This window comes from Pyxicephalus adspersus, chromosome 10, assembly GCF_032062135.1.
Source record: "Pyxicephalus adspersus chromosome 10, UCB_Pads_2.0, whole genome shotgun sequence".
Classification (NCBI taxonomy): domain Eukaryota; kingdom Metazoa; phylum Chordata; class Amphibia; order Anura; family Pyxicephalidae; genus Pyxicephalus; species Pyxicephalus adspersus.
In genome coordinates, this window is record NC_092867.1 from 36,698,478 (window position 1) to 36,716,175 (window position 17,698).

At 38.3% G+C, this 17,698-nt stretch overlaps 1 protein-coding gene across 1 annotated transcript in view; it reads left to right on the forward strand.

Annotated features, from left to right (window-relative positions):
• Positions 1 to 6,660, forward strand: part of SYNPO2L (synaptopodin 2 like) — a 53,667-nt gene extending 47,007 nt beyond the window's left edge. Inside the window, exon 4 of the mRNA XM_072424116.1 lies at positions 1,773 to 6,660. Coding sequence (XP_072280217.1) covers positions 1,773 to 3,955 — 2,183 coding nt within the window. The 3' untranslated portion in view covers positions 3,956 to 6,660. The remainder of the gene's footprint in view (positions 1 to 1,772) is intronic.
• The last annotated feature ends 11,038 nt before the right edge of the window (positions 6,661 to 17,698 follow it).

Genomic DNA, 17,698 nt, shown 5'->3' on the forward strand with positions numbered 1-17,698 from the left:
CAGGGAAGACAAAAGTGGGGACTTAAAAAGGCTTGTAGAAAGGGCAGTGGAGAGCTGGGGAGATTTTCCTACTTTGGTTTGGCTCCAGCTCGGAGTGTACTTGTCCCCTGTCAGCTCTATATGGAACATTGTGACTCTAATGGTGCATGTGTCATGCCTGATTCACCGGTATCTTCCTACCACAGCACAGATAATCTCTATGCAGGTAATTCATGTTTCCTTCTGGGTAAAATCTATTTAGCTACCGTATATATCATAATTTGTTCATTTTTATCTGTGTATATTTGCTGTTAATTTAGCATGAAAATTGTTTAGTGTGACAATCATATGATCTTCTTGAACAGGTTAATATTTTTAGTACAGTGAACATTTGTGATTTGGCATTGCTTACCTCATACGTTGAAGACCTGGGTGTTGAATGACTGGCTTGACAATGTTAAGAGCTTGGTAGAAGAAGTGCATTTAAAGTGAGTTGATCTGCTGATTGTAACACCTTCCTGGTTTTATTAATACTCACTTTAAACAGATTAAAATCCCATTCTGGGTCATGATCCTTGTAAAAGTTAAAGAAAGATTTTTAGGTTTACAGGAAGTTTCAAATTATTTTTTTTTAAGTAAAAAGCAATGCATCAGAACATGTTTAGTGTAAGCTTGGTATTAATCCCCTGTATGTTTTCATTTTCTATCTTGTTTCCTGTACTGTATGCTTTTTACATTATATATATATATATATATATATATATATATATATATATATATATATATATATATATATATATATATATATTGGTAAAAGTAGTTTATGAACACATCACAAAATGTAGGTAAATTCAACTCATTATAAAGATTCTTAAAATCATGTTCTTGCAAATATACTTTTAAGGTATACTTCTTGAAGGGTAGAATGTACTCCATGGGTTGGAATTTGACCGCAACACTCATCATTATATGATATAAATACAGCATGCCATTTCTCTTATTAGTAATGACACTTATTATTAGGATATTAATTTAGAAGGACAGTTTAAGGACAATGTAATATGTTTTAAACAAGTACTGGTCACCTTTGCTCATTTAAAATACAAGTAAAGCCTAGATAAAATATGTCTTTTCTCTAGGCTTTTTGTCTTATTCTAGGCTTTTTTATGTCTTTTTCTCCTTTGTTTTTTTTTTGGTGGTAAAGTCAAACATTCACTTTAAGATATATTAGCACCAGAAAATCAATCACTAGACAACATCAATTGATTGGTAAGCAGATATTCAAAGTATAGGTTCACCTTGGAATAAAAATGTTACCATGGATTCTCCTAACTCCTGTTAGCTACTGTACCCAAACAGGGGTGGACATAGGGAGGTGCAAACTGTGCCATTTGCACAGATGCCCTATATACTCCTCAGCAACCACAGCCTCCCACAGGGGCTCCAAATCAATTTGGCTTGGGGCACCCAAGGCACTTCTGCACAGGTTCCCCACTGTTGGATACATCCACCACTGTACCCAAAGATAGACCTCAGATATTTTGTAGTCCTCCCTTTAATTGCATTTATTAATGGCTAGTCATGAGCTTAACACTTTTACTAAAATGGGGCGGATTCAATCAACAGCGGGTTTTCAATACACTTACCTAGGACATAAAACATGTCATTAAGAGAAACCCCGATTAAAGGAATGTACTGAAGATATTGTTGATAATAAAATGCATAAATATGTACAATATCATTTATATTTTAGAACAGCTACTAAGACACAGTTTTCTTGTGTTCTCTTTCAGAGCTTCACCGTAGTGAGAGTGCCCAGGAGAAAAATGTAAAGGAAGCTAGAACTAAATGTAGAACCATTGCATCTCTGTTAACTGATGCTCCAAATCCCCACTCAAAGGGGGTTCTTATGTTTAAGAAGAGACGACAAAGAGCAAAGAAATATACACTTGTGAGTTACGGAAGTGTAGACGAAGATCGATACATCGAAGACGAGGACGGTGTCCTTCCAACAAGTGAATCAGAATTTGATGAGGAAGGCTTTTCTGATGCACGCAGTTTAACAAACAATTCAGATTGGGACAGCACATATCTGGATATTGAAAAGCCAAAGATGGAACATGAACATCCGGAAGAAAAGGGTCTGAGTCAGGCCACTGGCAAAGGTGCTGCATTGTTTGAACTGCAAAGGCAGAAATCAGAAACAGCTGTTGAAAATATTCCAGCACAAACTCCTCAGAGTTATCAAAAAACCCCTGTTGCCCCTCCTCGCAAGTCCATGGTCAATGGAAATGTCAACCCTCCGGTTAGTTTGGAAAGAAGCCAGCAGGCTTACGGCTCAGAGAACATCAAGGTGACAAGTGCACAGATATCACTAGCCCCTGCACCCACTGGTAATGCCCAATCACCAGTCTCTGCAACAGCAATCTTTAACAGGTCTGCAACACCATTTACTCCAGGCCAAGTTGGACAACGGTCTATAGCCTCATCAGTCACATTCAACCCAATGGCACCAAAAAAAACTGAAAGTCCACCAGTGCAAAAAACTGCACCACCACCATTCACACCATATACCCCTGATATATCTGTGAGTCCTCAAAAAACTCCAGTTAGCTCAGTTGCATCTCTTTATATTCCAGCAGCAGGGGCACCACGGACTACTACTGCTTCAATTTATCTGTCATCTCCTTCTCGCTCATCAGGACCTCAAGCAGTTACTCCACAATCAAATGTTACTGCTACTGCTCCAATAACCCCAGTGACACCTACAGCACCACAGTTTATTAGTCCTTCAAGTCATACATCTTCTTACTCACCAGCACCTCAACTACCAGAATCTGCAATTTCAAGAGAACAGAAAATCTCTGTACCTTTTGGGCGCACTGGTATCTTAAATGAAGCTCGAAAAAGAGGGGGCAAGAAACAGATGTTTGTTAAGAAAGAGGAAAAAAAGTACGACCCTAACCCAGAACTTCTGTCCATGGTTCAGAACCTTGATGATAAACCCAAACATGAGCAGCATGCCACAGGATTTGAGTCTGGCCCAGAAGAGGATTTTCTTAGTTTAGGAGCTGAAGCTTGCAATTTTATGCAGTCCTCAGCAAGGAAAAATAAAGTTCCTCCTCCTGTGGCTCCAAAACCCATTTTAAAAACATCTGTAGACGAATATATGAATGGGTGCCAAGATCTACCCCAACTGAAAGGTAAAGGAGCTGAGTTGTTTGCAAAGCGACAAAGCCGTATGGACAAATATGTGGTAGACTCCGAACGCAGATCACAATCCCGACCTAACTCAAGGCCAAGAACACCCTCACCAACTCCGTCTCTCCCTTCCTCTTGGAAATATTCATCGAATATTCGTGCACCACCTCCAATTGCGTACAATCCTTTGGTGTCTCCATTTTATCCATTAGCAGCCTCCAAATCTCAAGGAAGTAAGGTGGAAAGCAAAGTGAAAAAAGGTGGTAGTGGTAAACCGAGGATGCAAGCTATTGATTTTATGCGTCATCAGCCTTACCAGCTCAATCCAGCAATGTTCTGTTCTGTTGCTGATTCTTCTGGCCAGGATGCCCAAAAAACAAATATCTGTGTAGGTCCAGGCAGACAAGTTCCTGTGAAAACTAGAGCTCAGGAAATTAAGCGCTTTTCAACTCCAACTCCAATGTCATCATCTGTACACATGAGTCCAACCGTGCTAACCCCCCGATCTGCTACTACACTTGCAGAACCTGTTTGGAGAACTGATTATACCAGCCAGCAAGCACCTGCCAATGTTTCTGGCCCTGCGCCATATTATTCTCCTGTTCTGGAATCTCCTCGTGAGAATAATCGTGCTGCTGCAGGTCTAAGTCCATCAAGTTCTGTCACCTCCCCCAGATCATCATCTTCTAGAATACAAGTACCAAAACCCAGGTTCTCTGCAGCCAAAACAGGAATGCAACCCAACGTGTGGAGGCCAGCCCGAGTTCACTTCTAATTTTGAAAATCATTGTTTTTGATGTTTTTTGCCCTTTACTACAAATGTTGTTGGAAGTTCTGTTTGCTTAGCTGTTTTGTAACATACATAGGCAGAATACCATTGTTGCAATCATTGCATTCTTTTTAGACACCACTACACACCAATGTCAAGAGACTAAACAAGATAATAAATACATGAATGAAGAACATGCTTATGGATTATGGATAGAAAAATGAAGATGAACTAAAACCTAAAGGGAAAAACATAAAGGAAAATTAGAAATTAGTCAATTTTGAAATGTACAGAAGGTAACATGAATGTAATGTAAAACTCTTTAAAGAATGAAAATGCACTGAGAAGGGCTGAACAAAAACCAGGACATTATGTCTACTGTGGTGGAAGGTTGGCACAATTTAAACAAAAGGGGCTTAATTACCAGAGATGTTTTTGTCATACCACTATGCAAACTAAGGTGACATTTGATTGGTGACCATACACACAAAGTGCACAAATAACTTGGTCATATGAATATGGCATGCATGAAAATTCTGCATCTGTGCCCAAGTTAAAACATTAGGAGACCAGCTTAGTATTCATCACTGAAATTAAATCATCCAGTGTTGGTGTGTTCGTGCAGTGTTTTTCTCAGAGGAGAGGATCTTGTTTGAACTGGCTGTGCATGTCTAATTAACACATTTGCTGCATCACAATACTTTGTGCTTTATTTATAAATATATACGGTGCATTTGTGAACAGAGATTAATGTATTATTTACTGTGGAAAAATGTCTTGCATATATGGTCTGGCGCTTTTTTTTTAAATATTTAGTTTAAAGATTAATCATTTGTTTTGATCCTCAGCAACTAATCAGAAATCAGCTTTAAACTGTTAATTGTAGTCATATTATTGAATGCTGCTCTGTGATTGGCTGCTGGTTTTAGCTTGTAGGTTTCAGCCGAAGGTACAACTCTGTAACATAGAGCTACATTTTGTTAGTTGGTGCTTTCTACCTCTTTCTTCCAGGACCAGTATGCTACAGATGAACGCATATATGTAATAAACAGACATCAATTAATTGAGTGAGGTTTACTCACCACGTACAAATCAGGCCCCTAATTTCTGACCCATATAGACCTTAAGAAATGAAGGTGGATTTAAAAAGGGACCTAACAAGGACCTAATTTTTGTTACATAGCACTAAACTGTGATATTATTATATATAATCAATAGGTATGAGAAGCAAGCTCTTCCCTATCGCGTGTTCATGGTGAATCCCCAGGATTTACAGAGTTTGCAAATCATATTCATTTGGCAAAAAACATTGCATGTTCACAGTCAAAAGGTTCACAGGAACAACCTACAAAACAAAGCCTTGTTTACAAAAGCCAATAATATGAAGAAATTAATAACCCACTTTTTAAAGGGTGGGCTCACAGCAGCAATAGTGTCAGTGTATGCTGGTTCTCATAGGGAGACATGACAATTGTTTTGCCAGGAAGAAATAGCCCCTCACATGTATTTCACTTAATATACTTAACATATGGGTAATTGTTAGCCATTTATTAGACAGTAAATAAATGTAAGCTGCTGTGACAACAAATGGGCTTTCCTAAGTATTCAATTACTTTGTGTAATGTTAGTGTTGTTATGCTAAATCATAAGTAAAGCACACAATATTCAGTTGCATGCAGTCATTCCTGGCTTAACACTGCTTGCAAGTGCACATATTGCAAAATGACTTTGGCGCAGACTTGTATTTTTAATTACTGCATAATTTATTTGATCATATGCTGTTTTGACATTCTCCCAGCTGTTTTATCTATTTAAAAGAAATATGTAAGCTGCCATTGCTGACCTTACTCTTTGAAAATGCCTGGTTGTGATGCTGATCCATTGCCTGATTTGCAGATAACCATCTATCCCAACTTAATAGCTGTTCCATTTGAAGCTGTACAAGCATTATTCTTTAGACCAAATTTGTGTTGATATATGTAGATTATAAAGTAGGTTTTTTTCTGCACAAGAGGCATGTATTTCCCCTAAGCAGCTGGACTCCTTTTCTGGGTTACAGTCATAAATTGAGAATTTCATACATGATGATCATGTCATAGTCTGTAATTGGTGGTATTCCAAAAAACATCTAGTACTATCCTCTCTCTAACCTTCTGTGCTAATACACTGGAATGATAAACAAGGAAAGAACAGTTTGCTCAATCAACAAATCTTTGGAGGAATTGCTCTAAACCAAGTATAAAATATATCAATGGTTTTATACCTTGAGAAAGTGATGGTAAGGTTAAAGAGAATCAGATGGAAGCTGATGATGTTTTTTCAGATCACTCCAGCCTTTGGACTGTTAAAGAAGCTGTTGGAGATGAGACTTTGGAATTCAGAAATAGGAGACGTTTATGGCTGTCCAGTCTTTGTGAAAGGAAGAGAAAGCTTTGTTTGGGAAGAAATGTAGGATGAACTGGAAATGTGATCTTGCAGCTGATTTTTGGTTTCCATTCCTCGTTTGTAACAATAATAGAATGTATACCTTTAATTTAAGAAATGGAGGTTCTTTCAATCTATATTAGACCTGCTAGTTTATATACTCAAAACTGGATCTAGAATTGAAATGGATGTTGAGACAGAGAAGGTTATTATCACCCATAACTTGCTGCCTAGTGCTACTAAATATAGATTTATAAAGTACTTAATAAACTTTTAACCAAAGAAAATATGTTTGTTTATTTACAAAACATGAACAAAGTGCTGATCTTTGTTTTTCCTATTCTAACAAAAAAAGTTTGAAAAAACAAGAACAAATACAAAAAAATACTTGCCTGTGAACTTATGACCTCTATAGATAGAACGGTCTCCTGAGCACCTCCAGCCACACCAGATGACCTCAATGTTTCAATGGAACAAAGCAGGCCCAGCCACTAGCATAGGGTATTGCAAAAAAATGATGTAACAAAGCCAGAATTATTTGTTAGTTTAATTGCATTTCAGCCAACAAAACTGTTCCCCCAATCAACTAATGCAGAACTTCACAGTTCGCAGACCTTTGCCTGGTTACATCACCTTGAATATGAAACACAGAAAATCTGGTCCATGGTGTTTTCTGTTTAATTTGGGGTTTAATATCCAGATAAAAGGCACTAACACACAAACATTTGAAAGGAAACAATAACACAACTTTCACAGTTGACCCTATGAGGGAGCACTCTCGGTGCAAACCAATTAGGTTTCTCAGGATTTCCTTAAGCAGCAAGAACTGTGGATGGGTCCTAACTTCACTTAAGGTTTTTGACAGACAGACAGAGGTAAGTAGAAATTACTTCACAGAAATACAAAATTGTTTAGCTCATTTATATGTAATAAATATACTAATATATGTTTACTATTTTCCTGGAGATAAACCTAAATAATTTTATTTTAGTTATTGCCAAACTTTTATATGTACATTTCTTCTAAAAAACAATAGCAAATTATAAAAAGTATAGTCAAGCTCACATAAAGCCTGGTAAACTAGATATCACATATTTCTCGTTGCTGCAGAATTTCATGGTAATGATATCAGCAGAATTCCATAAATCAATTAGGAATTTATTTCAGTTATAACTGATTGTCTGAGTAAGATAGGGCAAGCACAAATTAAATGATCCACTTTGTAGACTCTTTTGCAGAAGATCTGTTCAACTTCATTTTGAATTAGTGTCATTACAAGTTCTAGGGAACTAAGCGATTGTTCATTTAATAAATGTAATGCGAGTATCTAAGTGATATTTATTAGACAAGACTTGTCCATGCTAGAAAAAGACTCTGTTCATTCATCTAGCTGCCTGTCTGTAGACTGGACATGTGAAAAAGAAACCAACTTACCAAACAAACAGAAAATAAAATATATATAATTAGGAACATCAAGTTGACTTCTGTCGCAGGAGTGGAACCCAGTGTTAGCAATGTGGAAACCAGTCACTACCCTGGTGCAAACCTATATTGACATTTGGCACCCATTTAGGCAGGTGTGACAAACTGAAATTGAAGGGAATGTTTAGGAGTCGGGAGACAGGGAAGGTCGGCCCCGATGCTTTGGGGCCTCTCTAGCTCCGGGGTCTGAAAATGGAGCTTCAATGGAGGAAGCCAATGCAGAAGGGACGCTAGGAAAGGTTTTTCAGGTCAGAAGCCAGTAAGTGCCTAATTTGGCACTGTCAGTTCAATAGGGAAACCCACACTGGAGATAAGATGCTTCTCTCACTGCTTGGAATAGATGATGAGTTTAGCAAGGATACTGGAAGTTAGCCATTAGCGCTAAGTGTGATTCACTGCTATTGGATTTGCTTTGCCTATACCTGACACTCTAACCTTCACCTGCCCTAAACTTCTCTCCTACATGTATGACTTACAATGAAATAACCTCTAGACTAAAAGTGAATGAGCCTCTGTGATCTTTATTGCCACATTAGAAGAAGAACCTGGAAAAAAGTGCTGCATACCTGCATAGTTTGCTCTAAAAATGGGAACATGGAAATGCAGGTGATGATTCTGTTCTTCATGTAAATCGTTGGCACAGTATTCTTTCTAGTATAACCCCTACAAGTAAATGCGTGTTACAGTAAAAGTTATTTGTAGTTTAATAAATTCCACCAGAGAGCTAAACTGTTTAAAAAAACTACCTTCTCCTTAGTCCCTTATCATTCTTTTTTTTTAAGAGCTGTTGACACAATGCACTAAAAGTAGAAGTCCCTGATTAAATTATTTTTACTTTTTCAATGGTCTCCTAAATCATGTCTAAGTCACAAGGGTGGACAGGCGTCTGTCACTTGGAGCACAATATTTAATATAACTGGATTGTCCAGGGCTGAAATAAAATTACCTCACAGATTTATGTAACCAATGTTTGCTTAACCTCACTAGAGGTATAAGTATACAACAAGCATGTCATCCCTGCTGGTTTGGTTTAATGTTAGAGATTCACAAGGTGGAGCAGCAATACCAAACATGCTTTTGGCTCACAGGACACAAAGCGCAAAAAGCTAAGCTCTAGACAGAAGTTCTAAGTACACAATTGAAATACATATATAGGTTCTGTTCTTCCTGGTTTGTAAATTGACTCAAATATTATTTATATAGACCCAATAATTTAACTGCAGTTCAGCAATGCAGATTGCTCATTTTCCTGCCCCTTATGATTGCTTAGTGAGGGAGCAGAAACGAAATTATGAAAATATATTTCTGTTATGCAAACAGATTCTTCGTAATCACGTGTGCATGCAGAACACTTGATTGGCCCTTGGTGCTGCTTTTTCCTTTCCTAGTCTAGGGAATGACGAAAAAGCTAATACTAAGAAAGTCTATGAAGGTGTTCTGATGTAGGATTGCTTCAGTTGGTGTAATCTAGGCTCCGCATCTTAATGTGCCCCAAAAATTAGTTGATTATTAGTGGATTTTGTTCCTCTGATGGCACGAGCATGGTTCCAGCATCTTTATATAGTTTGGTGCACTACTAGAATTCCCCTGTAAACTGAAAGAAAACCTATGTCTTATGTTGCATTGTCATCAATGCAAAAAATTAAAGTGTTGCCTATTTACAATTATAAGTTTTACATTTTTTTGTCATTTTGCAAGCACTCCTGATTTTCAACCTAGATATATTTGGTATATTTTAATGTTTCTTATCTCACCAAGATCACAATAGGATCAGGAGAACACTGCATTAATATTATCACTGGGATAGTTTATTGAAAAAAGAGAGGAGTGTGCCAGTTAACAGTAGTATCTCTGTGGTCAGTTTTGGGTGTAATAACGTTCTCAAGTGTGAATGTTTTTGTACCCAGTCAACTTTTTCAGCCAAATTATGCAGGGAGCTAACATTCAAAGCCTAAGTTAAAACAAGTGAACTAAATTAATTGCAAATGACAGGACACAGCTATGATCCGCTGATTAAAAAATAAAAACTTTAGTTAGGACTATTAATATTACACAGTATTTATATAGCGCCATCATATTATGAAGCACTGTACAAAGTCCATAGTTATGTCACTAGCTGTCCCTCATAGGTGCTCACAATCCAATGTCCCTACCTCAGTCATATATCTTTAATACAGTCTTAGATCATGGGGTATGGGAGGAAACCGGAGTACCCAGAGGAAACCCACGCAAACATGGGAGAACCTGCAAACTCCATGCAGATAGTGTCCTGGCTGAGATTTGAACCTGTGACCTAGTTCTGCAACGGCCAAGGCAGACTTACCTCTGAGCCACCATGCTGCCCGTGACTATGTAATACAAGACATACCTCAGAGGTCAGATCATTGCAACATACACAGTACATAGTTGATAACAGTCAGGACAAAGCAATGTAGAAGGTGTAGCAATGACAAGTTTGTACCATGTGGCCTCTTACAGTGGTGGTCTCTGGACAAAGTGCCCCAGTGCCAGTGGTGAGTGGTCAGAGTGTATGAGGTGGGGAAGGGCGTTGCTTTGGAATCACGGTCCATGGGAAGAAAAAAATGCCCTGGATCAATAAGAGAATAAAAATACCCAGTGTTTAGGGTCAGGGGAATACAAAATTGCCTAACATAGTGGAAGGAAAAATGCCTAGTGTTGATGTGGGTACGTGGGGGGAGCCAGTGGGAGGAAAACTGTTCATTCTCGGTAATCAGTGATTTTAAAATAAATATTTGTAGTCTAAATTCAGTGGAAATGCCCAGGGTTAGTGGGAAGAAAACAATGCTGTATGGTAATGACCATGGGGGGAAAAATCACCTTACAGTAATGGGGGGGTTGAAGGGGCAATGCAGGCACTCAGGAAGGCTAGGAGAATATAATTGTTTATCAGTGGGTAGTGGGAAAAAGTGTGCCAAACAGCTTCTTAAAGGAACAAAAGTCCTCTGAGGTGGGTGAAACTTTGGTTCTCTTTAAGGGGTTAGAAAGATAAAAAGTGCCTAGTAGAGATGATACCAGTGCTCAGAGAGGGGTTTGGAGGACCAATGGTGGCCAACAGTTACCAACATAGGTTAGGAAGGAACATTTGGGGCAATGAAAAACAAACCTTGTCCCTTGCCAAGAGGAACAATAGTGCCCACAGAGATGTGGGGCACACATAAATGCCCAGATGAGCTATGGGGAACAAAAATAGTGCCCAGCAGGGGAGGAGAAATTAGCAAAAGAACCAAGGGGTAAAGAAGAACAATCCTGTCCAGTTGGGGTATAACAAAACAATAGTGTCTAGTGGTGGGTGGGGGAAAAAAAATTATTTATAAAAGGGAACAATAGTGCCCAGAGACAAGTGTGAGTAATACTGGTGCCCAATAAGGAGAGGATCAATAGTGCCCAGCAAAGGAATGTGAAAACAACAGTGCACAGTGGAGGGGTGGGGATATACAATAATTTGTTATAATAGTGTCCAGCAGAGAGTAGTGGTGAACAATAGTGCCCACAATAAAGCGGGGAGTAACACTGGTGCCAATGGAAAACAATTAACTTGCCCCTCATTATAATGATTAACAGTGCAAAACAGAACATGGAAGAACAACAGTTCCCAGTGGAAGGTGTAACAACAGTGATTACCCAGAGGGGTAAGCAATAGTACCCAACATGGAGTAGGGAAGAAAAACGGTGCCCATCATTATTTGGAAATATTGTTGTCAGTGGAAAACTCTGTCCCATGTTACTGCTACCTCTCTCCTTCTAATCTCTGTTGGATCTCAGAAGACTCTGTCAAGTAGAAGAGCTACTAAAAGTCTGTATGGATGGAACCAGGTGCTTGAACAAGCTGTCCAGCACTTAGCTTATGGGCACAATTCTGGTCTGTGGGACTCTGGGATTGTGTTAAAATGTAAGGACAGTCCCACAGAATGTTAGATGGTTTGGGGGTATGTCCTTAATAGACTATAAAAAAGCTAGACCCCATCAGATATTTTCTGTCTGGATCCCTGTTGCAAAGCTTTCATCACCTCTTGCCTGGTGAACAAACTGTCTTCAGGACAGCGAGGGTAAATATGCCTGGGGCATGTTTGTAGGAATTTAGGCCTGTATGGAAAGCATGAGTTTGGCATCAGCTTTTGAGATCATTCAAAAATCAATGACAAGTGCATTTAACCTGAAGTTGACATTGTTCAGACCTAAATGTGACCTGCCTTAAGCTGGTATTGTATTACCAAAGACTTAAGATTATGGCAATGCAAATCGAACAAAATCCATTGACACAGGACCAAACTTAACACTGGAACCCAACATAATTTCTAAGCTTTTACTACACAATCCAAAAGTAGCTTGTCTTACATTTTAAACTACCAGTAAAAATATTCCTGTCTATCCTCTTACTAGCTACATGCTTGTTCTAGGTTCTAGACTTTCCGTTCCATTCAGAGATATCCTTTAAACCCTTTGTTACCAGAGGTCAATGATACCTAAATGCCCATTTTAGCAGTGTCAGAGTTCATCATTCAACTTGAGTATATTTTGCTGACCAATTTGTAAATACTTTTTACATGTATAAGGTTTTATTTGGAGTACTGTGTTAATACAAACCCAGTTTAGATTTTTTTTTGTATGTTTCTACATGTTTTCACCTTCTTTATATATCTGTAACAGCCACAGCCTTTAGTTTGTTTCTTTTAAATATCCATGACAGTTCAGCTGGACATTTGTGCAGTTCAGCTGGACTATTTTTGACAGTCATAGTGACACATAATGCGAGCTTTGCTAGGTGATCCTAATCACTTTATCTTACAATACTTATGTTCCAGAAAGTGCTGGGCATTCTAAGATATTTAAAACTGTTGGAAAATGTTTTAATATTCCACAAGTACAGTTAAACAGCACGTTTCGGAGTTGTAATAATAAAATATGGCCGCTAGGTGTCAGTAATAAACCATACATTCGGACAGGGGAAAAGTATTCTGTATTCTCAGCACACATTTTGATTTTTTTTTGACATTACCAAGTAATTTTGACTATATGGCTAAATACGTTTTAATAGAACCTAATTTTTTTCATGGTTTTTCTTTATATTCTTAATGCTGTAAACCACTAAAGAGAACAATCAATTAGCAGTTCTTCTTTTCAAACAAATGATGACACTTCAGTGAAGACTTTTACAACCATAACATCTCTTTTGGGAGTGAGTTACCCTTCATATGGGTAGATATCCTTTCCCTTCCTGTTTTTTTTTTTTTTTGTCAGTCTTTCCATTAGGAATTTAAAAAAACTTATGAAAGATCAATTTCTTTGTTAGTAGTCATGCCTCCAGAACTACATCTCCCAAAAGCCTTTTCCTTACATATAATGTTTTGCCGGGAAATAAATAAAATGGTTTAGAGAAGAGAGAAATAGGTGGAATTCCCTAGTCCAGCAAGAAGGGCTGCCAGCACTGGTAAGGGCCCGTTTCCACGAAAGATTTGGATTCAATGTGGTGTTGTCATCTCTTTAAGGTGGTCAGTACTTGCCGTGTACATAGGGGCCCTTTAACTAAAACAAGAAGAAATGTATAATATATATAACTTTGTAAACTATAAAGATCTAAGAGTCAGAATAAAATAAATCTAGACTTCATACATTCTGCTTTTGGCACTTATATCTTTGCAAACCAAGTTTAAATGCTCTTTGTTCTCCTTTGAAGAGTGTCTTCATACGATTTTAAGTGATGTCTGTGTCATGCAGAGGAGATTTCTGTACTCTTCTATTTCCTTCTGACACCTGTCACAAGGATTGCTTGTTGAAATTCCCCTTCTGGGGGACACAGACAACAATAAATCCCGACAAAGGTTCAGAACGTTACTCACACTATTAGAACATTTGCTGGTAGCAAGTTGTTAAGATTTCCCCTATCCTGGCGCTGATCAAATAGACCTGAAGAAAGGACAACTCCCTGAACAGGGACTCAAAAAGCAATAAAGATTTGTCAGAGATTTTAACATTCCCCCATCCTGTTAAAAATAAAAGCTGGACTGGAGTTGTTCCATTGCCTTTTTTTATATTCGCAACTCATTTTTGCCATAATCAAGAAAATTGCACAGCTGTAGTGATGACAATCCAGGATTCTGGCACAGCTACATTTCATGAAATGACCAAATTTTTCGGATCCAACATGGTCCTCTTTGGTCATTCGGCAACCGGTGAATATGCAACTCCTATACCAGTATTTTTCACCTCTTAAACATGATGGAACCCCTTAAAATATCTTTCAGGTCCTCAGGGAACCCCTTTATAGTTATTATATCCCTCACTCTTAGTCCATTAATGTTTTGGTCGGTAGAAAGAATGCTACCTATATTATTGGCCAGTTGGAAAAATGTCATCTTTACAGATCAATGGTGTCATTTAAAGTGACCTGAGAGGTACAATTATCTTTTTCTCTCAAAGAACCCCTAGCAGCTTCTGGAAGAAGCCTTGGTGGCATGGTGGCTCAGAGGTTAGCACTTCGGCCTTTGCAGCACTAGGTCCCAGGTTTGAATCTCATCCAGGAGTTTACAGGTTCTTTCCATGTTTGCATGGGTTTCCTCTCATGTTCAGTGAGGTTAATTGGCTTCTCCCCAAAATTGGCCTTAGACTGTATTAATGACATATAACTGAGGTAGAGACATTAGATTGTGAGTTCCTTCGAGGGACAGCTAGTGACATGACTATGGACTTTGTACAGCACTGCATAATATGTTGACACTATATAAATACTAATATAATACTATAATAATTATAGGGTTCGATGAAACCTTGATTGAGAAACACCATGCTAGATTGTCTCTTGCACATTGGTCTATTCCTGGCACTGCTAGGAATATATCTAGGCTCTACACTGCATGCCACATGTACAATACAATGTAAGCAAAAAAAAAAGGAAGCAGGGGAAAGTTGTTTTGGGAAATAGGACTTTGAATGTCTCTTCTGCCAAAAGCCTATACTTCCCACTGATTTTTTTTTTTTTTGGGGGGGGGGTTTAAGGTCTTTACTCCGATGAGAGATGGCATAAGAGGGCTTCACTTTATGAACTCCTAAGTATAGCTGCCTTGCTAGGACCAAGAATTCTGTACGTGATTATTAAATTCCAAATAGTGGTCAGATGAAACCATGGTCTTTAGAAGGAATTCTCACCTCATGGACACTATGACATATTAACTTTGAATTAATTCCTCACAGTACTGACATGGGTTTTATACAACATAAATTGTTTTTTTCACAGTTGATTCTATTACCAACAATTGACTGAAACTCTAACTGATAATAATGCTCACTCCTACAAAGCACATAAGACCTTAATCACTTCTGTGGGTCAAAAAAATATGCAAGAAGTCATACCACAGGAGTGCAGCACCGGCCACAAAAATAAACAGGAAAATTGTGAGCTTTTCACAAGCATGTAATGGCTTAAAAGGGATTTCCAGTTTAAAGAAAATGTTTCCCATCAACTTCAAATTCCTGAACGTTAATTTTTTGGGACCTGGGGTTCCAGTTTTCTTCCAGAGGACCGCCTATTGGAGGGATCCACTCTTTTTCGGTCTGTTTAGCCAAGGTTAGGCCAACCAAGGACCTAAGGAAACCTAGGGTTCTTCTAGAGGTTGCTAGAGGTTCCATGAGAGGTGGTAGATTCATCCTCTGCCTACAATGACCACCAATGCTACTGACAATGTATGGGGTAACTTCTACACTGAAAGCCAATCTATAGGGTTTTTCCACTCATCACCAACGTATTGTGGTCAGTAGGGGACATTTTTCACACGCTGTCATTATAAATCCTTTAAACTTATGTGTAATCTAAGGGAACATTGCTATTTGCACAAATTATGTTTGTTCTATAGTTGGTATTGTAAATACATTTTATATTGAAATTATATTTGTTGTATAGAGCAGGGAAATATAAAATGATCAGGTCTGGATGCCAAATATTATAGATAGGTAAACATCATCATTTTCATTTACTTAAAACTTTCTACAAGGTATTGTTCATGTCAATGCCCCATGAGCTGTATATCTAACATTTATAGTTGGGGTTGCCTAAGACCTAAAAATTATATTAGGGGTTCTTCCATGGCAAAATAGCTAAGAAATTTAGGTTTAGACAGACAAGTTTCCCATTTGTTGTAAGCGGAATGAGGTTTCTGCTCCTGAGTCTTTTTACTTTCATATTATTGCATAGAAAATTTTGTGTAAGCTCACTCAATACAAGACTTGCCAATGATCTGACTTACATAATGGCACTTATTGAAAATATATACTGCAATCTTTTCAATGTATTGTCAATGTAGCTTTGACAGTTCTATGTGCACCAAGAGTCTTTTGCATTGGTTGCAAAACCATTGTATAGGTTCCCCATTTAAATTCTAAGCAAGTAAAAACATTTGGTTTGTATAAATTGACAGCTGGATAAAAATGAACTGTTCCCAGATTTAAAACACCATTTTTTTTAAATGAGCTAGAAAGGGAAAAACTGACACGTGCTACAACATGACAATACTTCATCATTGTAGCACTAGAGGGTTCCCATTGGTGAATAGGTCTGTCATAATATGAATAATCTACCCATTTCATCAAAGCATAGGAGCAGGACAGCTTGTCCTAATACTGAAGGCAGCACAAATAGAATTTTGATCAATACTCCACTTGTAATTGGCAAAACTCCTCCTTGGATGTCTCGTGGTCTGTGAGGCGACGGTGCAACTATGAACAAGACGGAACAACACAAAATTACATAGATGACTCACACATGCCACTTCTGCTACATTTCCAGCTTGCTTCACATCTCCCGCTGATCAAGCTCTCTGAAAATAAATAAGAATTGTACCTTGACCTCGACCACAAAGCAGTTGGCAAAACACGTTCATTTACTTACCTAAAGGATTTGTGTCTTTTTGATGTTGACCTCTATCTGCATAAAAAGATCCTATCCCCCATAATTAGTATTTTTATTTATGCATTGTTACTAGGGTTTATTGAACACCCTCGCATGCCTTTTAATTGATTGCAGTTTGATATTAGGCCTATAAATGTGATGCTTTTATGTGCCAGATTCAACTTCTACAGACTTCGAAGAGGCTTACTGCAAACATTGGGCCTGATTTATTACATTTTTTCAAAACTGAAGAGGATTGACTATAATGTGAGAACCTGGGTGATCCAGCAAACCCGGAATGCATTCCCTACCATTCATTTGTTTTTAGTAAACAAATGTTATCTGTCTTAAGCTGCGTACACACTTGCAATTTTTGTCGTTGGAAAGGATCTTTCACGATCCTTCTGTACTATTGCACAATGCACAATGCACAATGCATGAACGATGCTGTACATACAGCACCGTTCATGCTCTATGGAGAGGGGAGGGGGAGAGCGACCGAGTGGCGCCCTGCTGCGCGCTCTCCGCCTTCCTTTTCATTAGGATCGGTTGTCGTCCATCGTCCGTGGATCCGGCAGGACGGTCGTTCGGACGATGGACGACACCGACTGTACACACGGCAGATTTTCGCCCGATATTTGGCCAATGCCGATTATCGGGCGATAAAAATCTGCCGTGTGTACGTAGCTTTAGACCAGATCTATTTCAGGTATGCTGGATCACTTAAATTCTCACACGATAGTCTGTTTTTTTTTTTTCAGTCTTAGAGAGCTTTTAAATACAAGAGAGAAAAGCCAATCCCACAGTTTTGTGGTTAGAGAGTACCACTAAGGTGGTTGCTGAGCCAGTAAATAACAGTCCAAAAATAGGAGAGAGAGAGAAAGATAGAGAAAATGCGGCTCTTTAAGGCAAGGGAATCTAACGTTAGTTAAAGTACTTTACTT